We start from the raw sequence: 24,586 nt of genomic DNA, 5'->3' as shown, positions 1-24,586 counted from the left end.
ATAATGGTTGCTTAATTAATGATATCTGGTAGCTTGCTGTGTGTGTTCGCTTCTAATGGTAATTTTCTCATTTGTGTTAGCTAATTGTGCTGCACATTTTCTTGTTCTCTGAATTCTGTTTGGAAGTTTTATGACTAACTATTTCTTTATTTAAGAAATAACACGTAAGCATGTCTTTTATTTCAATATTTCATTTATTTCATGCTACAATCCACTAGGATTTTCAAAATCCTATTTTTATCACATTTTATTTCCATACATCATTTGTCAAAATGTATTGCACCTGAATTTGACCCTGAAAATATTACTTATATTTTCCCTTAGCTTTTAAGCAATTAACAGAATCCGTGCAGTCATTTAATTTTAATTTCTGTAGCTAAATAAGGAGGTAGGCATATCAGTTCTCGCTAAAAAATAGATAGCTGCGTGCAGCCTGCTTGCTCGAGCACATTGGTCAATAGCAACAGTTTTTCAAAATGTACACACAAAAATTCTAAAAGTGGTAGTCCCTGTTCTTTTGAATTGTTGTTTTACTTTTGTAAGTAAATCGGCAGTTTGTTGGGGAGATGAAAGTCAAGGTAAGATTTGCTAGCTAACTAACTAATTTTAGCGAGCTAATGTTAGCTCTCTGGCTAATCCACTATGGACATGGTACATTTTCATTTCTACCTGTTGTAGCTAGCTAGATAACATTGACATTTTAATATCTGTTTAGTTAATGATTGTAAAGGGGTGTGTGTGTATTCTCTGCATGTGTGTGAGAGAGGAGATGATCACAATAACTTTAGAAAACATTCATGTCAACGTAGTCATGCTAGCTGTGTGTGTGTGTTCAGTGTGAGATGGATGATTATGATCACAATCTATAGAAAATATTATCATGTCAACATTGTGTCATGCTGTGTGTGTGTGTGTGTGTGAGAGAGATTGTACATTAATACACATAGGAAACATTGATTGTGTGTGAGACAGTAAGGTAGCCTACTGTAAAATTCTTGAAATGTATACCTCCCCACACACTGGATGTGAAGATTTTCTTGATTCATCAGAGATCCTTGTATTTTGTATTTGACAATAGGATACATTTTGCCTATCCCTGCTCCCCCTCAACACTCATTCTAACGTTACACCTCTCAACTGCCCTTTTCAATTCGTTCTCTGTTTTTGCAGGAATCTTCTCGCTTGGCTGGAGGAAACAAAGGGAAGAGTACATCATTTATCCAGCCTGCTGACTAAGAAATGTAAATGGCCTGTTTTGCTTTCTGTCTATCTATATCTCTTCATCTGTCTGCCTCACTGCCAGGTTGCTGAGGGGCAACATTGTCAATGTACTTGCTAGGCTAAGTCTAACTTAGTGAAGATCTTAGGTAATGGTTAATCATGATTCGTCTCGGTCTTTACAGTTCCTGAAACATGTCAATGACCTGATGCATGGCCTTTACAGCAGTGCTTCGCCACCCACTCAGTTACCAGTGACCTATTTTGGCACATCCCAGTGAAAGGAGAGAGCAGAAGCATCCTTCCTTAAATCCATAGTCATTGACAGTAAGTTGTTGCCAAAATGTTATTTTCTCATGTTTGAAACTTTTTTTGGTTCCAGGTTCCATTTAAAACCCTTTCCACAGAGGGTTCTACATGGAACTCAAAATAGTTCTTCCTCAAACCAAAAATGTTTATCTTATGGGTGCATTAGAAGTGTGGTGTAAAGAAATCCAATTGAAATAGCACTGCTTCTAATAATAGAAGTTAGTAAAGTAAACCAAATCCTATTTTAACTCGCAAAACTCTCGTCCTAATTCAACACACACCTCCCTTGGTGAGTCATGTAAAGTTTCCCCCATTTCTCTCTTGCTCATTCTCTGTTGCTCACTCAAACTCAAACATGTGCGCAGTTACAGAGAAGAGGAAGATATTTGCCAATTACACCCATTTCTAACAATGTTTGTTGCAGATATGATATATTTTTATTGTCTCTTTATTGCCCGTTTACACATACTTTAATTGTAGCATTTAGCTTTCTATTTTTAAGACTGCCAAGTTGTCTTCAATTTGGGGGAACCTCTGTACGGGACAATGTCCTCAGGATTATGGAGTGGTGTTTTATAAAAAGTTTGAATATTACAACATGTATTAGGATTAAACAAAACTTTGCCATTTTAGAGATTAGTTAAACATTTATCCAACTGTTTAATTTTGATATCCTCTTTCTTAAAATGTTTCAGATTGATGAACAATAAATTAATGTTCCACTTCAATATGAAGGGACAGAGGAGCAAACATACCATTGCTACCACTTTTAGTAGATTCTGACTGTTAAAGATATTTTACTGTGCGTTACATTTACATTTTAGTTATTTAACAGACTCTCTTATCTAGAGTGACTTACAGTTAGTGCATTCATCCTAAGATAGCTAGGTGGGACAACCACATATCACAGACATAAAAAGTCAAATGTTTCTCAAAGTAGCTAGCAGTTGAGTCAGAGCTAGAGGAGGGAGGGGTCAAGTGCAAGTGCTGGTTCAGTTTTTTTTTTATTGGGGGAGGGGGGTCCGAGGTGGGGAGGAGGTTTATTTAAGATACTGTTTAAAGAGGTAGGGTTTCAGATGTCTTGGGAAGATTGAGTGTAATCATGGAGGCTTCCCCAAAAAATTTACCAGGAAAAAAAACATCCTAAATAATATATATTTTGTCTCTCAGCACTTCATAAATGTCCTTTAATTCGCAAGAGGCTGAATGTATCTCACCGGCGAAAGCATCCGAGCGAACGAAACAGCGCCCCTCTGTCTCAGTATGTGTAGCGAATCTATCTGATGCTGTCTGGTCAGAAAGAGTATGACATTGTTGCAGCCCGTAGCATTGAATGCAAAAGAAGCCAGCAAGCATTTGGCACCCATTGATAAAAAATAAATTAAATAGCCAATCAGCGTTAAGTTAAACTGAGTGAGCTCAGCTGTGAATGGTCTTGGCTCACCAAAAAAGGTGTAAAGGGAAGCCAGTTTGGATTTGGCTTCAGACCATTCACATCACAAGCTATACGTCATTATTGACAGAAAAAAAACTTCAATTGCATCTCATTGTGTTGTCTTCATGGCTAAAGTTTCTATATTAGCCATGGATGGAGATAGGGATTTGGACTTCTGGTTTTACTTAATTCTCCGTACTGGCCAATGATTATAACGGATCCAACCATAAATTCATACATTGTGCCCCTGGCCTGAGAGGATGGAAGTTCAACATGTAGCTAGAAGTAGTATGCTAATGTTAACTAGCTGGCCTGGCGTATCATTGAAAGGAAGTTAAGCTAGCAAGCAAGTATTTTAACCAGGTAACCTAGGATAAAAAAAAAAAAAACTAAAAGCGTGTACTGTACGACAGTCATAGACTGTTTAGGCAACATGAAAGAGGATGGCATTGGCGTTTCTCTATAAGTAGGGAGAGTACTACTACGCCACTACTCTCCAGTACCCCATAACAACACTCTTATTAATTATTCATTGCCTTTATATATTCTGTGTCCCTGTCTTTCTATGCATGTAGTCTGTGGGTGAATTATAAAACAATTACTGTATGCAGATGTGAAAAACTTGTGATTTAGATTTGTTTTTGCCGTTGCTTGATCCATTTTAAATGTAAGAATATGTTGCAGATTAACTTTGTATTTGTAGTTCTTTATGATAGCCACATTAGCAGCTAATTAGGATTTAATTTTGGGGTGGTAAATACAGGCGAATATACTGACAAGTCACCTTGTCCTAGAGAGATTTACAGTAATCAAAACATCACGCCAGGGTAAGCCTACATAAAACACCTTATTTGAAGTGTTTCTGAAATCCCCTATGGGGAAAACTTAATCTGGTAGTTGCAATGTGATGGATTGCATTCGGAAAGTATTCAGACCCCTTTTCCACATTTTGTTACTTTACAGCCTTATTCAAAAAATAAAAATGTTTTTAAATCCCTCATCAATATAAACACAATATCCCATAATGACAAAGCAAAAGCAGGTTTTTGTACATTTTTGTAAATGTATAAAAATTAAAAAAATACAGAAATGACATATTTACCTAAGAATTCAGACCCTTAACTCAGTACTTTGTTGAAGCACATTTGGCAGCGATTACAGCCTCAAGTCTTCTTGGGTATGACGCTACAAGCTTGGCACACCTGTATTTGGAGAGTTTCTCCCATTCTTCTCTGCAGATCCTCTCAAGCTCTGTCCGGTTAGATGGGGAGCGCCGCTGCACAGCTATTTTCTGGGATGCTTGAATGGGTTCAAGTCTGGGCTCTGGCTGGGCCACTCAAGGACATTCAGAGACTTGTCCCGAAGCCACTCCTGTGTTGTCTTGGCTACGTGCTTAGGGTCATTGTCCTGTTGAAAGGTTAACCTTCGCCCAAGTCTGAGGTCCTGAGCGCTCTGGCGCAGGTTTTCATCAAATATCTCTCTGTACTTTGCTCCATTCATCTTTCCCTCGATCCTGAATAGTTTCCCAATCCCTACCGCTGAAAAACATCCCCACAGCATGATGCTGCCACCACCATGCTTCACCGTAGGGATGGTGCTCTGTCAGAGTGACTAATGGGTTCTTGGTCACCTCCATGAGGCCAGCTCTAGGAAGAGTCTTGGTGGTTCCAAACTTCTTCCATTTAAGAATGATGGAGGCCACTGTGTTCTTGGGGACCTTAAATGCTGCAGAAATGTCTTGGTACCCTTCCGCAGATCTGTGCCTCAACACAATCCTGTCTCGGAGCTCTACAGACAATTCCTTTGACCTCATGTCTTGGTTTTTGCTCTGACATGAACTGTCAACTGTGGGACCTCATATTGACAGGTGTGTGCCTTTCCAAATCATGTCCAATCAATTTAATTTACCACAGGTGGACTCCAATCTAGTTGTAGAAACATCTCAAGGTTTATCAATGGAAACAGGATGCACATGAGCTCAATTTCGAATCTCATAGCAAAGGGTCTGAATACTTATGTAAATAAAGTATTTCTGTTTTGAATTTTCCTTAGATTATCAAAATGGGGTATTGTATGTAGATTGAGGATTTCATCCATTGTAGAATAAGGCTGTTTACGTAACAAAATGTCGAAGGGTCTGAATACTTTCCGAATGCACTGTATTTCCACAGGGAAGTATAAATACGAGGAGGATCAAAACTCACTGTACTCACAATTTACATTGTGTTATAGTAGTAATGTATTGCTTTTCTGTTGCATATGTCACTGCTTCTCTTATATCCCTCATGCAGAATCAAAAGCAGTCACTAATTCCACTTTATGAATTGTCACAAACCATTCTTGTGTTAGATCTAGTAGTGTAATCTTAATGATTTAGTTTTTTTATCCTTAATTGTGGTATGGATCTGTGAGATTGGTTGTGTTGAATACTTCTGCATTCCTTCCCTTGTCTTCCGCCAAGATGACTCCAGTTCGTCTGAAAAGCGAAAGATGCAAGTTCTAGGACCGTATCCACAAAACGCCTCAAAGTAGGAATGCCAATATAGGATTAGTGTAGCCTTTTCTATGGACAGATCCTAGGATAAGCACTTCTACTCTGAGATTTGTAGATACGGGCCCCAATGAAATCCAATGTCTGAGAAATGCACTTTTAACGGTTAGTGAAATCTCCTGGAGGAGTACATCACACTATCAACAACACTACCTCTGACTCCTTCTGATTGTGACCAATTCTTACTGTCTGATGCAATTAAATCTTTCTACAGGTTTGTACAAACCTTAGAAATCTCCACTTTCCAGTTTTTGATGACTGCGCTCCATGTCTGAAAAGGAAAAAGTAGAATTGTCAACAGGTCCCTACACACCTGCTTAAGTGGTGTGTAGTATGAATCTGTTAAGACTGTTGTGTAATTGCCATTGGCCCAGTTCAGAAATAGTCGGCAGATATACGAATCGGGTCGGTGCAGGCTCCCTGAACCTTCAGTTCTGCAAACACTGCAGTGGTAGAGTCTACGTTGGATTAAAAAGACTGGGTATTCTGTCTCCTTAAAGGAAAAATCCACCCAAAATCACTCATTCTTTTCATTTACAGTGTTAAATATCACTATGTGAGAACAATATTTTTGGTGGACAAATCTTTCATTTTGGCGTTATAATAAGGTTGGCAGCAACATGGAAAATCGTTGTGGAAATCTTTTGCAGCTCCAGTCGACTACAAAATCCACAATGCAATGCTCTCTATGGGCTCGCTGGCAAACGTAGCTACACACAATACCAAAGACAATATCAGCATGTAAAGTAGCTAGTTAGTTGTAAAATCGACTAAACAAACTGCACTATCAATTTAGGAGTCTACAATTTCACCATGTTCAACCTGCAGATTGTTGTGCCTCACAGTGGCGCAGCGGTCCAAGGCACTGCATCTCAAACTAGAGGCGTCACTTACAGACCCAGGTTCGATTCCAGGCTGTATCACAATCGGCCAAGATTGGGAGTCCCATAGGGCGGCGCACAATTGGCCCAGCGTCGTTAGGGTTTGGCCAGGGTAGGCCGTCATTGTAAATAATAATTCATTCTTAACAGACTTGCAAAGTTAAAGGTTAAATAAAAAAACAGAGTGGAGTCTATCATTTGCAACGGCAGACATACTTTTGATCAGATGGAAAACGTTGCCCATGCTACGTCAATAAGCCGCACGATGCATTCTGTGTGATTCTGGGACAAGGGGCGCTCTCCTTCAAGGAGTGAATGGGAGTCTATTGGGCGCCAGCTAAAAAAAAAAAACATTAGCATGAACTTCGTCAACAAGAAGTACAACATTACATATATTTTCCAAGATTTGAGATAATTAACTTGCTATCTAATATCGTATAGCTTTGGAATCGTGACAGTACGTACTTTCTAGGAAAATAGACACGTTTCTCGACATATATACTGACTTTGAGAAGGGATTACGTGATGATTAGCTTAGTATCCGCGTGACGCAGCATGACAACGGGAACGCGATTGGTCGACAGTCTATTGGGTTTGGCGTTTAAGTTCTTTCATTCATTGGATTCCTATCTCCTTTCTATAATATCTCTGGCAACTGCACTATGCAATGCACCCTGGACTAAAGAGGCAGACAAATAGGAAAAATGTGCTAGGCTCTGTTAAATTACACATTTCTCGAGGTAGGAATATGGCAAAAATATAATCAATGGCTCACTTGACAGAAGACGTTGGACAGTATTGAAATGTGACATGTATGATAGACGTTTTCGCGATCCAAAAGTCGTATTCCTATTAACTTCCAGTGAGAGACTTTATCACGGTGTTACGTCATACAAGACGGATTTCTGCCTGCTTGAACGCCAATAACTCAGAAAATCATGAAATGACCCAGGGAATCGATAGAACATCACTCAGAGACGCACAAAAACAATATAATATTCAAAATGGGTGAACCTTTCCTTTAAGTATCATAAATGTATACTATACAACTGTGTAAATGTATTGTAATAAGTCAGGGCTATAGGGTAAGTGTTCCAGTCACCTGTGAGGATGTGGTGTATCCTGTCTGCCACCAAGTCTGCGTCCTCCATACTGAAGCACATGGGAGGTTTAAACTTGACAATGTTCTCCCAGGGGCCGTCTGTACTGACACAGATATACTCCTCTTTCAGTCTGGAATGGGAGAAGAGACCAAAGGATATTTCTGCTTACAGGTTCTCTTCTAAAAGTAATGCAAAGATTTATACCAAAATAAGAATAGTGTTAACTCTTCACTGAATTGTGACTGCAGCAAACACTGACACACTTTGATATGAGTGTATAGTTGTTGCTTCACACGGCCTCGTAGCAGTGAATGACCAGTCTGACCCCACACCTTCTGACAACTTGCGCTGCTGCGTCTGTAGCTGGGGTCCTCTGTTCTTTGTCGGTGACCAACTCCAAGCCCACAAACAGCCCCACTCCACTGCCAAGAGTAAACACAAAGCCAGTTATTGTATACTGTCTTCAGCCAGTATCTCAGAATGGATCATGCTGTAGACTAGAGAGTGTGAGGTTGACGGCAGGGTCATATGTGAGTAGTTATTATAGAGACATTCCCTTCACATAATCCACGTCGTAGGCGCCCTACCGGACATCTCCAATGATTGGATGTTTGGTCTGTAGCTGTGTCAGCCGGTCCAATAGGTGTCCTCCTACTCTTGAGGAGTTCCCCCTCAGGTCCTCCTTCTCAATGACGTCCAGGACAGCCAGGCCGATGGCACACGACACTGGGTTACCGCCAAACTGCACAGTCACAGGAGAACCACAAACCATGATTAGGGATGAGACTCCTAATATGAGTTACACATGTACACCATGAACGTTTGTGCACGGTTAACATTATTTAATAGGCAGAATATAGGTTGTAACAGCCACCAGTTTCTCACTGTATTGAAGTACTCCACTCCGTTGGCTGTGAAGGCCCCAGCGATCTCCGCTGTGGTTGCTACACATGACAGGGGATGTCCGTTGCCCATCGGCTTGCCCATAGTCACTATGTCAGGGCTGAAATCATCACCCTGCAGCTGGAAGGCCCAGAAGTGGCTCCCCACACGCCCAAAACCTGTTTGCACCTCGTCCGCCACAAACACTCCCCCTGCAGAGTGCACGTATCTGTCGAGACAGAGAGATACCAACACTCACTGTCACGTCAAAGATACAAGCAATAGCTTTTACTATCGTAATGGCCTCAATCCTAACTCAAATGAGGATTTGGCTCTTCGTCCTTTTCTTCACAGATGAGAAAATGGTAAAGTATAATAGTGCAATAATATTTTATGCTCAGAGGCAGTACCTACTCTGCTACTTTAGTTGAGTATCCCTTGGGCAAGAGGATTTGGCCTCCAACACTGGGCAATGACTCAGCAAAAAATGCAGAAACCTGTCGGTCGCAAGTCAGTTTTGAGTTATTAGATCCATAGAATTAGTACAATACTTATGAACATTGTTATTACACTGTTAATACACTAATCAGCATTACACCCTGCTCGGTGTCCAAATTGAGACTATTTTCAAACTTTCCTTCTCCATGCAAAACCTATTGTATTTACCGTACCTTGCGACCTTTTTGGTGCACCTTGTCTATCACATCCTTCACAGTATCTGCATATGCCTGGGCTGGGTTGGGATGGTCCTCTCTGAATATACCTCTATAGGTGTCTGGTATGGGTGCCTGTAAGGAATAAACAGGAAAATTACCATTTTAGCTTTTTGTAGCACACGCCAAAAAATAGAGGCATGCAATATGTATCCTCTTACACACCACGTGAACCCACTCTTTCTGTCCTGTCAGCTTCTGGAACTTGTATGGGCTGATATCGATGAGCGAAGTCAGGTGCCCATGATATGCGCTAGTATGGAGGAAGAGGGGGAAAAGAGGAAGAAGTACATTTAGAGAAGAAATCTACTGAGATTAGTAGTAGTTTTTGGGTGATATGTGAGAAACCTTACTGGTCAAGCACAATGACGTCTTCATGTTTGGTGTACTGGTGGGCCAAGCGTAGTGCCAGATCATTGGCCTCTGAACTGTTGGGAGACATATATATTAAATTATTCTTCCTATATCTTACGCGGAGGTCATTGGAGCTGTGTTTCAGGAGGAAGTTATAGGTTGTAGGACATGGTGTCTTACCCTGAGTTGACAAAATAGAAGACACACAGCTTGTCGGGCAGAGTGGCAGCGAGGCGGTCGGCATACTGAACTATGTTGTCGTGAAGGAAGCGCGAATTGGCATTCAGAAGCTCCATCTGCGTTGTGGCTGCTTGTGTGATGCTGGGATGACAGTGACCCACTGTAGGTGCATAGGTGCAACAACAATCCAACTTTTCGTTACATACAATTAACACTAGGAGGTACTGTCATGTTGATTATGTTGTGGTACTGTTGTAGTACTACTGTAATGTTCAAAGGGCTTTGGACTGTGACCTTTGCTCTCACAAAGTATTATTCACCAAATACAACAGAATATTTATCAATTCAGATGCATTAAAATAATGTCACCAATAGAGAGCAACAGTAATGGCATCTTTTTGTAGACACTAACTCCGCCATGGTTTGTTGAACAAAGCCTATGGGAAAATGTATGGAGTTTTTGGATAAATTCCTGAAAATAAGGTCTGTGGTAAATACAGGCTTAGGAGATCTTAAACGTTTTGTTCTATTAGATCATCTTCATCAGGTCACTTTTGTTGAATTTTGAAGCATTTACCCAGAGGGCATACGACGTGATAAAGACGGCTTTTACTAGTTGAAATCTGGTCGGGACGTCTTATAACCAGATCACAACCAGATTAAGACGCATTTTTGACGTATGGGAAAAAATACATCTTATGTTGGTTGATATCTGGTTTTTGGTTGAAATCTGACTGAAATACTGACCAGTTATCAAAATGCTACTCAATGAAAAGACATCAATCTATATAAACATGGGCATAGTGTTTGTGGGCCATGCACCCATTGAATACAAGACACTAGAAGCATTACAATTATTACAGTTGGAGTAATGTTCTTTTTCAGCAGGGTTTGCATGATTCAGACCGGGGCAGAATAATATTTCTCTGGGCTCCGGATATTGCTACCCGGGCCGAGTCCAATTCAGCTTATCCGGCCCGATTAACTTTTTCAGGAGTAGGGCCATTTAAGGTTTTTATTCGGCAGGTGTTGAAATGGCAATTTTACAAAAAACTAAGAAATGTGATCTATTTCACCCCCAAGTCATGGAATTTGGTAGGTCATTAAAGCAAACATTTGTGACAGTCTCTGCGGTCCTATAGCTATTCGAGATGGTCCCTAATTTAGAGAATCTATAAATGCTTTTGGTTTTACTACAGGCTATGGCAGTGATTTTCGTAGTTACAGTCCACCCAATTGAAAAGTGTATATGCACTTCCATAATATTTGGTCTAGGCAATAAACATGCACAATAATACAAGATACCCATACAAAAATGCACTGCCGTCAAAATGCAGTACAGTGAAATAATGGTTGTTTAATTAATGATATCTGGTAGCTTGTTGTGTGTGTTGGCTTCTAATGGTAATTTTTATTTGTGTTAGCTAATTGTGCTGCACATTTTCTTCTGTTCTCTGAATTCTATTTGGAAGTTCTATTATGACTAACTATTTATTTAAGAAATAAAACATAGGCCTATCTTTTATTTCAAAAGCATACTACAATCCACCAGGATTTATAAAACCCTACTTTTAATCGCAATTATTTCCACAACTAATTAGTCAAAAATTATTGCACCTGAATTTGACCCTGAAAATATGGCTATTATATTTTTCCTTAAAGGCTTTAAGCAATTCACATAATGCGTGCAGTAATTAAATTTTAATTTCAGTAGCTAAATAAGGAGGCAGGCATATCAGTTCTAGTTAAAAGTTGGATGGGAATCTATGCCTCGCGCGCAGTAATAGATCTCTGCGTGCAGGCAGCCTGCTTGCGCGAGCACATCAGTCAACAACAACAGTTTCTAAAAATGTACACAAAAAACTTCTAAAATATTTTACTGCTAAGTGGTAGTCCCTGTTCTCCTGCATTATTGTTTTACTTTTGTAGGTAAAGGGGCATTTTGTTGGGGAGAAGAACATCAAGGAATAATTAGCTAGCTTGCTAACTAACTTACTCAGCTGGCTAATTTTAATTAGCTAACATTAGCTCTCTGGCTAATCCTCCATGGATATGGTAAATTTTCATTTTTACCTGTTGTAGGTGTTGGTTGTAGCTAGCTTGCAAACAGATTGACATTTTAATATCTGTTCAGTTAATAATAGCAAATATGTGTGTGTATTCTCTGCGCATGTGTGTGAGAGAGATGATCACAATAACTTTCGAAAACATTGCCATGTCAAAGTTGTCATGCTAGCAATGTGTGTGTGTTCTGTATGAGAGAGGGGGGGAGAGATGATTGCGATCACAATCACGTATAGAAAAGATTGTCATCATGTCAACATTTTGTCATGCTAGCTGTGTGAGTGTGTGTGAGAGAGAGAGAGAGAGAGAGAGAGAGAGAGAGAGAGAGAGAGAGAGAGAGAGAGAGAGAGAGAGAGAGAGAGAGAGAGAGAGAGAGAGAGAGAGAGAGAGAGAGAGAGAGAGAGAGAGAGAGAGAGAGAGAGAGAGATGGTACATGAATATACATATAGGAAACATTGATTGTGTGTGGGACAGTAAGGTAGCTTAATTCTTGAAATGTGTACCCCCAATATGGATGTGAAGATTTTCTTGATTCATTTTTATTCAACCTTTATTTAACTAGGCAAGTCAGTTAAGAACAAATTCTTATTTTACCTACCCCGGCCAAACCCTCCCATAAACCGGACGACGCTGAGCCAATTGTGCGCCGCCCTAATGGACTCCCGATCACGGCAGGTTATGATACAGCCCAGGCTCGAACCAGGGTCACTCGGGAGCCCATTCATCAGAGATCCTTCTATTTTTGTGTATTTTGTAATTGACAATACAATTGATTTTGCCTATCCCTGCTCCCCCTCAACACTCATTCTAATGTTACACCTCTCAACTGCCTTTTCAATTTTATTTTATTTTTTTCAGGAATCTTCTAGCTTGGATGGAGGAGTGAACAAAGGGAAGGAGTACTGAAAGTTATACAGCCTGCTGACTAAGAAATGTAATTAGCCTATGTTTTGTTGTCTATCACTCTCTCCATCTGCCTCACTGCCAGATTGCTGAGGGGCAACATAGTCAATGTACTTGCTAGGCTAAGTCTAACTTAGTGAAGAGCCTAGGCAATGGCTAATCATGATTCGTCTTTGTCTTTACAGCTCCTGAAACATGTCAATGACCTGATGTATGGGGTCTACAACAGTTACCAGTGACCTATTCTGCCACATCCCAGTGAAAGGAGAGAGCAGAACCACCCCTCCTTAAACCCATAGTCATTGACAGTAAATTGTGTGCTAGATGTTATTTTGTCTTCTGTTTGATATATTTTGTCTTGTTTGATACTTTTTTTCTCTGGATTAGGTCTCACTGAGACTGGATTATCCAAGAGACATGCTATTCAGCTTCCCATGATTGCCTAATCTTACACTTTTGAAAAAATAGGTGGTATCTAGAACCTAAAAGGGTTCATCGTCTGTCCCTATAGGAAAACCTTTTGAAGAACACTTTTTGGTTCCAGGTAGAACCCCTTGTTTCCAGGAAGAACTATGTTGGATTCCATGTAGAACCCTTTCCTCAGAGGGTTCTACATGGAACGCAAAAGGGTTATACCTGAAACGCAAAATGGTTCTACCTGGAACCAAAAAGGGTTCTACCAAAGAACCCTTTAGAAAGCCGAAGAACCCTTTTGGAACCTTTTTTTTCTAAGAGTGTACTGTAAGTAAATCCAATTGAAATAGCACTGCTTCTAATAACATATGTTTGTAAAGCAAATAAAATACAATTTTAACTCCCCCTTCTTTTTTTCAGTTGCAAAACCTGTGTCCTGATCAACAGACACCTCCCATGGTGAGTCATGTATTGTTTCTCACATTTCTCTCTTGCTCATTCTCCTCGCTCACTCAAACATGTGCGCAGTTGCAGAGAAGAGGAAGAGATTTGCCAATTACAGTGCATTCGGAAAGTATTCAGACACCTTGACTTGTTCCACATTTTGTTACAGCCTTATTCTAAAATGGATTAAACCATTTTTCCCTCCCTCAATCTACACACAATAGCCCATAACGACAAAGCAAACACTGGTTTTTAGAATTTTTTGCATTTTATTAAAATTAAGAAAAAAACGGAAATAGCAGATTTACATAAGTATTCAGACCCTTTACTCAGTAAAGGCAGTGATTACAGCCTCAAGTCTTCTTGGGTGTGATGCTACAAGCTTGGCACACCTGTATTTGCGGAGTTTCTCACATTCTTCTCTGCAGATCCTCTCATGCTCTGTCAGGTTAGATGGGGAGATTTGCTGCACAGCTATTTTCAGGTCTCTCCAGAGATGTTCTATTGGGTTCAAGTTCGGGCTCTGATTGGGCCACTCAAGGACATTCAGAGACTTGTTCTGAAGCCACTGCTGCATTGTCTTGGCTGTGTGCTTAGGGTCATTGTCTTGTTGGAAGTTGAACCTTTGCCCCAGTCTGAGGTCCTGAGCACTTTAGAGCAGGTTTTCATCAAGGATCTCTTTGTACTTTGTTCCGTTCATCTTTCCCTCGATTCTGACTAGTCTCCCAGTCCCATAAAGGCTGATTGGTAGAGTGCTGCAGAGATGGTTGTCCTTCTGGAAGGTTCTCCCATCTCCTCAGAGGAACTCTGGAGCTCTGTCAGAGTGACCATCGGGTTCTTGGTCACCTCCCTGACCAAGGCCCTTTTCCCCCGATTGCTCAGGTTGGCCGGGCGGCCAGCTATAGGAAGAGTATTGGTGGTTCCAAACTTCTTCCATTTAAGAATGATGGAGGCCACTGTGTTCTTGGGAACCTTCAATGCTGTAGAATTTTTTTGCCACCCTTCCCCAGATCTGTGCCTCGACACAATTCTGTCTCTGAGTTCTACATACAATTCCTTTGACCCCATGGCTTGGTTTTTGCTCTGACATACACTGTCAACTGTGGGACCTTATATAAACAGGTGTGTGCCTTTCCAAATCATGTCCAATCAATTGAATTTACCACAGGTGGACTCCCAATAAAGTTGTAGAAACATCAAGGATGATCAATGGAAACAGGATGCATCTGAGCTCAATGTTGAGTCTCATAGCAAAGGGTCTGAATACTTATGTAAATAAGGTATTTCTGTTTTTTACTTGCAAAAAATTCTACAAACCTGTTTTCACTTTGTCGTTTTTGGGTATTTGTGTGTAGATTGATGAGGGAAAATTTTTATTTAATCAATTTTAGAATAAGGCTGTAACGTAACAAAATGTGGAAAAAGTCAAGGGGTCTGAATACTTTCTGAATGCACTGTACACCCATTTCTAACAATGTTATAATGGCGATTCTGATCCAACCATAAATTCATACATTGTGCCCCTGGCCTGATAGGATGTAGCTAGATTTGCCAATTACACCCATTTCTAACAATGTTTGTTACAGGAATTATATGACAGACATAACTTTTGAACAAGATAATATTTGATTGTCTCTTTACACATACTTTAATTGTTGCATTTAGCATTCTTTTTTTAAGACTGCCAAACTGTCTTCAATTGGGGGAACCTTTGTCCGAGACAATGTCCTCAGGATTATGGAGCGGTGTGTTTATATAAAGTTGTTTGAATATTAAACATGTATTAGGATTAAGCATAACTTTATCATTTGGAGATGAGTTAAAAATTGTAATTATACAACTACTGTGTCAATCCTCTTAAAATGTTTCGGATTGATGACCAATTAAGTAATGTCCCACTTCAATATGAAGGAACAGAGGAGCAAACATGCCTTTGCTACCACTTTTAGTAGATTCAGACTGTTAAATATATTTTACTGTGTGTTATTGTTGTGTACTGTCCTGCATGCCCACATTATGACAATTATTAATTTATTTTATTTTTATGCTTACAGTAAGTGTCATGAACAGCCAGGAGAATCAGGAGCTTGGTGTGTTGCAAGGCCCTCTGGAAAGGCTTTAAATATGCCCCTGAACGCCATGGTGGAGAAGGACGCAAAGTATGTACGTGAGCAAGTTGCTCTTTTTTGAAGACATCTCTAAGCTATAAATGCCACAAAATCGTTTAACTAGTACCATGGAAATATTTTTAGCCAGCTGAGTCCACAAAGTTACATCAAGAATGTCCTTTTCTAGTTGTCTTTTAAAATCTCAAAATGTATAAAGTTGTAATGCACTGATTCTCTTCACTGCAGATTTGACCCATCGCACGACTCTTGAAGAGGGCCACTACGCTCCAGATCGCGGTCTGTGCTCAGAGGTCCTTGATGACGACCTACCCCATCACACCACTCGTATGAATCACTAATCAAATAAAACAATGGGCCTTTATATAGTCTGTGTCCCAGTCTTTCTATGCATGTAATTAATGTCTGTGGGTGAATTATGAAACAATTACTGTATGCAGATGTGCAAAAAAAAAATGATAATAGATTTGTTTTTGCCATTGCTTGATCTATTTTAAAATGTAAGAATATGTTGCAGATTAACTTTAATTGGTGACTATGGAAACAAATAGAAATGTAATAAACAATGTTTTCAATATCCTACTTTATCCTCTGCAATACTTTTTACAGTAAACTTAGAAACAAAGGTGCTATCTAGAACCTAAAAGGGTTATTCGGCTGTCCCCATAGGATAACCTTTTTGGTTTCAGGTAGAACCCTTTTGAGTTCTAAGTAGGACCCTTTCCACGGTTCTACATGGAACCCAAAAGGGTTATACGTGGAACCAACAAGCCTTCTCCCTAAAACCAAAAAGAGTACAGCCGAAGAACCCTTTAGGAACCTATTTTTCTAAGAGTATAGGTAATAAACTGTAGTCAGGTGGTCATTACCAGGTTATGATGAGGTGTTAACCTCAGACCTTATTTTCGGCGTTTAACTTTATTCCAAAACTATTCATTTCCCATTAATTTTGCACATTGGAATGGCTGAACGATCCTGAGGTATATCATTTCCGATTTGTTGTACTACAAGTTGGCGAGCTCTATAGATGTGTCTCTTACCGTGCTGAACGTTGCTGATACAGTCCAAGTACCGCTGGCCATTTTCGTCATACAAATACTGTCCTCTGGCTCTGACTATCTTCACGGGATCGTCTGAATAGAAGAGTCTGCAAGACTGCCTAGGAGAGACATAATTTAAACCATTTTATATGTCAGTGCATAATTTCATACGAGGGCCAAGCGTTGTTGCTGCCAGCTTAAGTTTCTTCAAGTCATGCACAGTTACATACCCAATCAGTTTATTTCGCATTGCAAGAGTCTCTTTTTTCCTGAACATTTCCAACGCCATTTTCACTGCGTTTCTCTTAGTTTGTATTACTAAATTAAACTCCAGATTCTAGTTGTCTTTTCCGTCATTTCAACTTTCTGAAGAAATCACGTGGATTTTCATAACTGCGCATGCGTCTGTCTGAATGACGTGGACGCATTCTGGATTATAATATTATATATATATTAAAAAAAACGAATGATGTGTCTGTCTTTTTGTGTGAAAACTATCATTTTAGTTTTCTTTCCCATGCAAAAACTTGTACTTAATTCACAGCACCTCATCGTCACGAAAATTTGACAAACTACACTACCCAGAGTTCAAAACATGTTTTTGTAGAGCTCTGGGATCTCGCCGGGCACATTCATTTCCAAAAGGACTAATAAAAACTGTGGTAGTGGCAAAAGACCAACCCAACCGACACAATGCTGACTTATTATCACAGAAAAATGCTGTACAGTACTCAATGCGTTTTTCTTTAGAATACTTTCTGTCTACTGTTTTTTTTCTATTTTCAGAAGAATGGGGGGGGGGGTGATTTTCAAGAATCAAAAAGCAAAACGTTTTCCATGTTTAAGATTTACATTTAATTTTGGAGACGATATATAGTTAATTCCTAGATGGATTGTGATGTAAATAGATTTTGTGTAATAAAGATACAAGCATGTTAGACGTTTCAACCACCCCTTTTTAATGGTTTCTTCCGATGGCTATATATTCAGTGCAAGGCCATCAACTACCCCGTGCTGCTTTCGGTTGCTAAGGAGACAAGGTGGGCAGGTAAATTAATCATCGAGCTAGCTACGAAGCAGTCTTGTGTTGCTGTCAATAATCAACGTCATTTTAAGCTACATTTCTTATACCGATATGTAAATTAATTCAGATACGTTGACAATTAGATGAGTAAGCATGACAACATAGCAAACTAGCTAATTGCTAGCGGAGTGATAAGCTGGACTGTCAGTTCCCACGGGCTGAATGTTCATGCTAGCTAAAGTTAGCTAGACTTGAGTTGGCTTGCTAGCTAACTAGGTGGCTGTCAAGTTAACGTTATCTGACCTAGACAGCTACTGTAGGCCAAATGAATAACCGCTAGCTTAGCTAGACATGCTTGTGGTGATACTGCAATTTGTTAGCCAACACTGACCGGCTAGTTTGTCAGAACTTGCAAACTGTTACGTTTAATTACTAGCCAGCTGCCTGGTTGGCCCACCACACAGACCGTATTGCTGCTGGCTAACGGTAACTACCTAATTGCTTTCGTAGCCATCATTAGCCTCTAAGCTTCGTATTTGGGATGATGACCAAATCTAACGTAAAAAATTTGCAAACTGGCACCATGCCATATTGCTACTAGTTAGCCTATTCATATTAGCAAGCAACAATCCAATTGGTCAGATCACATAATTTGTTGTAGCGTTAGTAGGCTAGCTTGCCTACTACTAGGTAAGTAGTTACTGGCTACTAACTAACTAGCTAGATCAGAAGATGGAGACCTCAGAGCTGACCACAAGTATGTCGGTTTACCAAGCACTCCTATTATTGATTTGAAACTTTCTTTGCTTTGTTAACTTCCAAAAAGAGTTGCCTGCTGCGTTGCAAGCAAGCTTTAACGTCTTTCTAAACATGTTGAAGTTCTGTTAGGTTAACTGTATGGGTTTGTCAGTGAGTGGAACACATGTGCCATTTAAACCAAACTTCTTATGATTAAAATGACCATGCACGTTTTAGTCATTACTATTTGTAACTGTTTGATAGGTTTGACATGTAAAGTGTATTAGTGATGATTCTCCCACAAACTAAGTCCAGTCATGAACTTATTAAGTTAGCTTATCTGTCAAATGGCTTGTCCATGGCACTAGCTTTTGAGTTGTGTTTAGTGTTGCGTTTTTCATGTGCTGTAGAATTAACTTGCCACATGGAAACCAAGTCCCTGTAGGCCACATAGCCCCCTAAGCCTAAGCACTTAAAGCAACAGTGGCTAGTAGGTGGGGGAACTCCCCATAGTTCCCAAAACCAGAAAGAGACCTCTGTCACCCACATTGGGATATCTACATTGGCAGTTGGAAGTGGTTTATCAATTGTTGGTTTTATAACTTTTGGTTTCGTTGTGCACAATAAATATACAGAGGAGTGCAAAGGTTGCAATGACTAGTCAAGTGTTGTATCTGGGCCGGTCTTATTTGGTGTGAGACTTTGTATAGTAGAGAATCCGTGTGTTCCCGTAGGGTGTGTCTAGTTTCAATAACTGTTACGTTTGTTTTAAAGCTGACTGACTCTGGCATTTGCATGGTGGGGGGGGGGGGTGCATGGTGTGGAATGTGTCGGCGAACAACACTAACTGGCACCTTGTTTTGCTTGTCACTGCATGGTGCTTAGTTGTGCTCGGGTCCTTTTATGCATATTTTGTTTTCTCTGTTCCTTGGTCATTTTAAGGTCCTTCTAGTCCCATTTTCCACTTTCTCTTCCCCCTTTTGTCTGTCTCAGAGTGGGCATGGTATGCCTATGGCCCCAATCCCCCTCCATTTCACACATTTCCCCCATCCTCCCCCTCTTTTCCTCTCGCTCTCCCTCCCCCTCCATTCTCCTCACAGCCCTCTACAAGGGCCACACTATTAGCACTCACTTTGAATTGGACCCACTTGACTATAATGTGCCTTGGTATTGCCCAGAACTCTACATCTGTGCAGCTAATAAATTATTTTGTTTGTATTCTCACAAAGAAAATTAATGTTTTCTGCAATGTATCGGATTGGTGTTCTTAACATCATCGCTTTTTGACGTTGCACTTCTGCTGTTACTTTGCATAGCTTTCATCTGAGGCAGGAGCTAGCCTATGTCCTAGTCTGTCTCCTATAACTCTTGTCTGGTAAGGCAGAACACTCATTAGGGCGGTGGTCACTCTTCCTCCTTTTGGTCTGCTCACAAAATGGTGTCAAAATAGCTGCACACGAGTGTTGCATGCTTGTAAGAGGGAGAACAGAGTAAGTAAGTATCCTGACACTTTGTTTTGTGCACAAACACACACATTCCTGGTATTACCCAATGAAAGGTGTGGGATGAACAGGAAATTGACTTGCACACCCAATCATTCTGTATCCATGATGCTCAGATTGATGTGCTAATCCAATCCCTGGTAAAATAAATCGAGTATGGTCTACTACTCGGCATTAAAATGTAGATGCTCTGCTTACTCTTTCCCTGTTCAGGTGAGATGATGAAGCTGTTGATGACATTGTCTCAGTGAGGTTGGAAGGGTCAGTCTGGCCGGTTGAGGTGGGGAGGGGACACCACTAACCTCCCCAGCAGTCTGACGGACTGACAAACGCCATCCTTTCCTCATTGGCATCAGCGTGTCACCATGGTGACGCTCATCACAGAGCAGCTCCGCAGACAGAATCTGGAGGAGCCCCCTTACCGCAGGGCTTTCTCTCTTAATGTGGTGAGCATGCCATGTGATACAGACCGGCTGTTTTGTAGCGTTTCCTGTATGAGGAATTACCATTGCTATAAATCCCGTATCTTCGTTGCTTTGTTTCAGTCGTTGCCTGAAGTGGGTTCTAGCCCCACGGTCTGTTGGCGCGGGTATGGGTTGACTCCAGGTAAGGATCCATTAATTCCTGAAACTTTTTTATAAAGTCTCCCGCTAAATCATTAACTTGGGGGAAGGGTCAACATTGAGTCATGTTTTTGGTTTGTTTCACTTCCACAGAGAGCAGTTGGTCTATGTTCCCATCCTCCAAGACCCATCTGCAGGATTCTGTCCTGTCCTCCCTGGACCCCCTAGGAACCCCTCTCCCCAGCACCTCTGTGACAAACATGTCCCTACAGAGCTCCCCGCCGCTGCCCCCTCCTCCCCCCAAACGCCACTGTCGCTCCCTGTCCGTGCCTGAGGACCTGTCCCGCTGCCGCACCCCCTGGCGCCCCAGCGCCTCCAAGATCTGGACCCCTGTCAAACGCCGCTGCCACAGTGGTGGGGGGGTGGCCGGCATGGGGGTTGGCTCCTTGGTGGGCTCCGTACCCCTCCGAGGCCCCAGCTCCTCCCTCACCTCCTCCCTCCACTCATCCTCCAGTCCCACGTTCTTCAGCCTGGCCCTGTCCCCTGACTCCACTCTCCCTTGGAGTGTTTCCTGGGACCACAATGACCCGCCCAGGGAGAGCTGCACAGGCTTATTCCCCTCTTCCTGCTCCTCCTCCCCGGCCACGCTGGGTTCCTGTCGGCCCCTGCAGCAGCGCCGCTTCTCCCTGTCCCCTGTGCACATCCTGCCCCCCCAGCCCTCTCCAGCTCTAGCCAGTCGCTACATTGGGATGGAGGCCCCGGCTCTCTCCCCCGCTCCCTCCTCGGCCTGTAGTACCCCATCGTCCTCAAGGCGTGTCTTGCCCCTCCGTCTCCCACGCTGCCACTCTCAGCCCTGTGATCTACGTAAGCCCGGCCTGAAGCGACGCCATGACCCAGACACGCTCCCCAACTACACCAGGCCCGGCCTTGACTTCAGCAAGATGACTCAGGTGAGCTGGATGGGATGTACATCAGTTTTAAGGCCTATTAAATAAGATAAATGCTATATATATATATATATATATATATATATAGCATTTATCTTATTTAATAGGCCTTAAAACTGATGTACATCCCATATATATATATATATATATATATATATATATATATATATATATATATATATATATATATATATATATATATATATATATATATATATATATATATATATATATATATATATATATATATATATATAGAGCCAAAAATACACAGCATGCACCATTTTAGTAGAAACTGCTCATAGTTCTCCTTTAGTCAGAGCAAACTTAATTTGCCTGTGAGTGGCAGGAGGCCTAAAGCGGCTCTCCTGCCTCTCCCCACAGACCAGAGTGTTTATGTTGGGATCATTAGCGAGGAGAAATGGGCCTCTGGCTCGCTGGTTCTCTGAATCGCTCTCCCCTCATGAGACAGAACTACTGCTCTCACATTCCTGTCCCAGCCAGACCAGTCTGGATTTGGGTTCAGGGTGTGGTGTTGGGACTGTGCTGCCTGGCTGGCGATGTAGCCTCACTGCCCTGACCCGGTGTGTATGTGTGTTTTTGGGCTGACCCTTGCATTCCTGTGTCCGGTTGTTGATGCATGCCCATGACCAATTGCTTGCCCCTATGGACATCCACCACCACCCAGCCATCTATATTTAACCACTGGATTTTGGCAATGCTACTGACTTCTTGTTCTGAGGAGTGATGTCATCACTTTCTCTTTTGCAGTTTTCTCTCACCCCCAGTTGATTTCTATGGCCTTCTGGGCGTTGGACCTGGGGGTGTGACTGAAGCTGCTGCTGGGTTTTGCAGCTGGCTGTGTGTGTCCTTGTCATGTTTTAAGATGGTGGGTTGTAGTTTATGAAATGGCTGCCTTTCTGGTGTAAAAAGATAAAGGGACTGCACAAAGTTAGCTCTGGCTGGGGTCTTGGTGCAGGATGAGGAAATAGCCAGAACATTTGTCTAGACAGTGATACATTTGCATATGATTTGCGTAGACCGTCCTTAGGTGGACATTGAGTTTCTCACATGGTATTTTGAATAACCACGGAAAATACATATAAAGCTGAGTTTTTTTGGGGGGGGGGGGTTTGTACAATGAAGACGTTGATGTATTTATTGTTTTCTTCTATGTCCTGTGTTTTAGATTCGCAGTGGGGAGCCCCTGGTGTGTGGAGCGGCTGTTTGCATGGGTCTGGAGCCCGTTTTAGGGGACTTCAGAGGAACCTTTTCACCTGCAGACCTCCTGGGAAGAACCAGCATTGGACCGCTGAGTGAAAGTGAGGAGGAGGAAGAGAAAATAAATATGGGTGTGCTGGAGGCTGGACAGCAGAGTGTGTTTGAAAGAGACTGCACAGAACTGGACTTGAACCTCATTGAGGAGAACTGAAAGAGGTCCCTGGTGCTCTCTGTGTGATTGCTATTCATAATCATATCCACAACACACACACTTTATATAAATGTTTTCAATGAAGGTAAAATAAACAAATGCACACACCTGGCTGAGCCCTCGGGAACCTGCTGCCTTCCTAGGGGCCACACCAGGGGCCCTTCATATCACTGGCTGACTGTAGACTAATAAGAATCAATATTACCATTATTGTAATGCTAGAGCAACTTTGACAACCTCATGTTATTCAGCATTTTGGGACAATGTAATTCTGCGTGACCATACTCTATGGGTAAATGTGTATACCCAGAAACCCAATGGAGCTAAAGGCTAAGAAATTATTAATTCTGAAGGTACAAAATAGGCACTTTTTAATAATCTGCGTAGTGTGTGTGTACGACTGATAATACCATATATTTTTTTTAAATGATGCCGTTTGGTTTCTATGGACACGTCGCCCTTGTACACTTCTGAAAGTAGGTTCAGTTGCGTTGCTGATCGAAGGCCTCTGAAAATGTTGCAGAAGCCTGCACACACATCTGTTTTCATGGGTGTATTACTACTACTTTCTGATGTGTTTGATTTGGCCCTGTGGAATACCCACACCAGTAAAGGGAAACATAGAGGGAAAACGTGCTTTCCTCAGCTGGCGAATGGATCTTTACTGCTTCCTTTCCCCATACTTCTTGGACAATAATGCATTCATTCGTTCTCCAAACCAATTATCCACCATTGGAAGAAATCAACATTGTACATGCATCATGCCTTAAGCTCACTATAAAAATAAGCTGTTGCTGTTTTTTGTTCATAACATCCAGATGTTTTCTTCTTGGTCGCCCATAGAAATGGAACCTAGATTCTACGTTCTATTTCTTTGGTCTTCATTCTGTTTCCCACTAATGAACAGATCACACTTGCACTGTAATAGGATTTGAATAATTGACTCGATGCTGCAGTTGGATTCTATAGGGCACAATGTAATAATGTACTGTACAGTGGTCACGTGGAAACCATTTTGTGTGAGTGTATGTGTGTGAGAAGAAACCAGTAGCGATGCAAAGGATTGGTGGCCTTTCGGAGAGAATTTTTATTGTATGTTTTCAGATGGAAGTGTCCTCTTACACAATTTGTGTACAAATAAAGTTTATTAGAGAATCATTTTGCAAGAAACCCCCCTTGTCCTGTGTTTCTTTCAATGGGAGATTTTTTTTTCAATGAATAGTTCACCCAAATTACAAAATTACATATTGGTTTCATTACCCTCTAAGCAGTCTATGGACAAGGTATGATGGGAATCCATGCTTTGGTTTAGCTAGCAAATGATAACGGGCTAATGTGATGCTCCATTAGCCGTTACTGGATAGGTACTGTTAGGCGTAGCAGCATAAAGAATTTTCGACCAGCCTTAATTTGGTGATACTATCTTCATTCTTGATTTGGCCATACATGTACATTCTAAAATGGCTGTCCAGTTGCAGGGGGTTTGTTTGAATTTATTAAAATCATTTGTTTCTCCATTAAGTAATCTAACAGTGTGTATGCTGCCATATTGTCTATTTCAAATCTTATCTCACTGATCAAGACAGGTGAGTGTCTTCATGACATGCGGCACTTGGGAGTGAACCCACCTGTCTTAATCAATGATTGAAGATTTGAAATAGAAATGGTCTACTTATTGACCCCACATAAACTACAATATCTTATTTATCCACCATATTTAGTTTAGCTTCCAAATGATATTATTTTAGAATTTCTGGCACAAA

At 41.1% G+C, this 24,586-nt stretch overlaps 2 protein-coding genes and 1 long non-coding RNA gene across 4 annotated transcripts; 2 read left to right on the top strand and 1 right to left on the bottom strand.

Annotated features, from left to right (window-relative positions):
- Positions 1 to 175: 175 nt before the first annotated feature.
- Positions 176 to 17,013, bottom strand: phykpl (5-phosphohydroxy-L-lysine phospho-lyase). Of its 2 annotated transcripts, none has more exons than XM_071398277.1 (13): positions 16,848 to 17,013; positions 16,618 to 16,736; positions 9,627 to 9,786; positions 9,446 to 9,520; positions 9,258 to 9,345; positions 9,051 to 9,167; positions 8,794 to 8,876; positions 8,383 to 8,608; positions 8,085 to 8,239; positions 7,830 to 7,919; positions 7,497 to 7,627; positions 5,740 to 5,784; positions 176 to 1,186 (listed from the first exon to the last, which is right to left on the bottom strand). In XM_071398277.1, exons 1-12 carry the CDS (start codon positions 16,904 to 16,906, stop codon positions 5,741 to 5,743), a joined length of 1,347 nt encoding a protein of 448 aa, XP_071254378.1. In that variant the 5' UTR covers positions 16,907 to 17,013; the 3' UTR covers positions 176 to 1,186; position 5,740. The 2 variants fall into 2 exon arrangements, with proteins under 2 accessions (XP_071254378.1, XP_071254377.1); XM_071398276.1 differs by having other exon boundaries at positions 176 to 5,438; positions 16,848 to 17,012.
- On the top strand, positions 12,070 to 16,451 carry LOC139574101 (uncharacterized). Its single transcript, XR_011674720.1, has 5 exons — positions 12,070 to 12,624; positions 12,779 to 12,901; positions 13,428 to 13,466; positions 15,506 to 15,610; positions 15,806 to 16,451. It is a non-coding gene; the product is annotated as an uncharacterized lncRNA (long non-coding RNA).
- Positions 17,014 to 20,094: 3,081 nt separating the features above from the next.
- On the top strand, positions 20,095 to 23,993 carry LOC139574097 (protein FAM53C-like). Its single transcript, XM_071398275.1, has 4 exons — positions 20,095 to 20,327; positions 20,427 to 20,487; positions 20,598 to 21,394; positions 22,581 to 23,993. Exons 1-4 carry the CDS (start codon positions 20,247 to 20,249, stop codon positions 22,821 to 22,823), a joined length of 1,182 nt encoding a protein of 393 aa, XP_071254376.1. The 5' UTR covers positions 20,095 to 20,246; the 3' UTR covers positions 22,824 to 23,993.
- Positions 23,994 to 24,586: the final 593 nt, after the last annotated feature.

The sequence above is a fragment of the Salvelinus alpinus genome, chromosome 4 (genome assembly GCF_045679555.1).
Source record: "Salvelinus alpinus chromosome 4, SLU_Salpinus.1, whole genome shotgun sequence".
NCBI classification, from domain to species: domain Eukaryota; kingdom Metazoa; phylum Chordata; class Actinopteri; order Salmoniformes; family Salmonidae; genus Salvelinus; species Salvelinus alpinus.
Note: the sequence above shows the minus strand (reverse complement) of the source record. Positions and strands in the feature narration are given on the sequence as shown.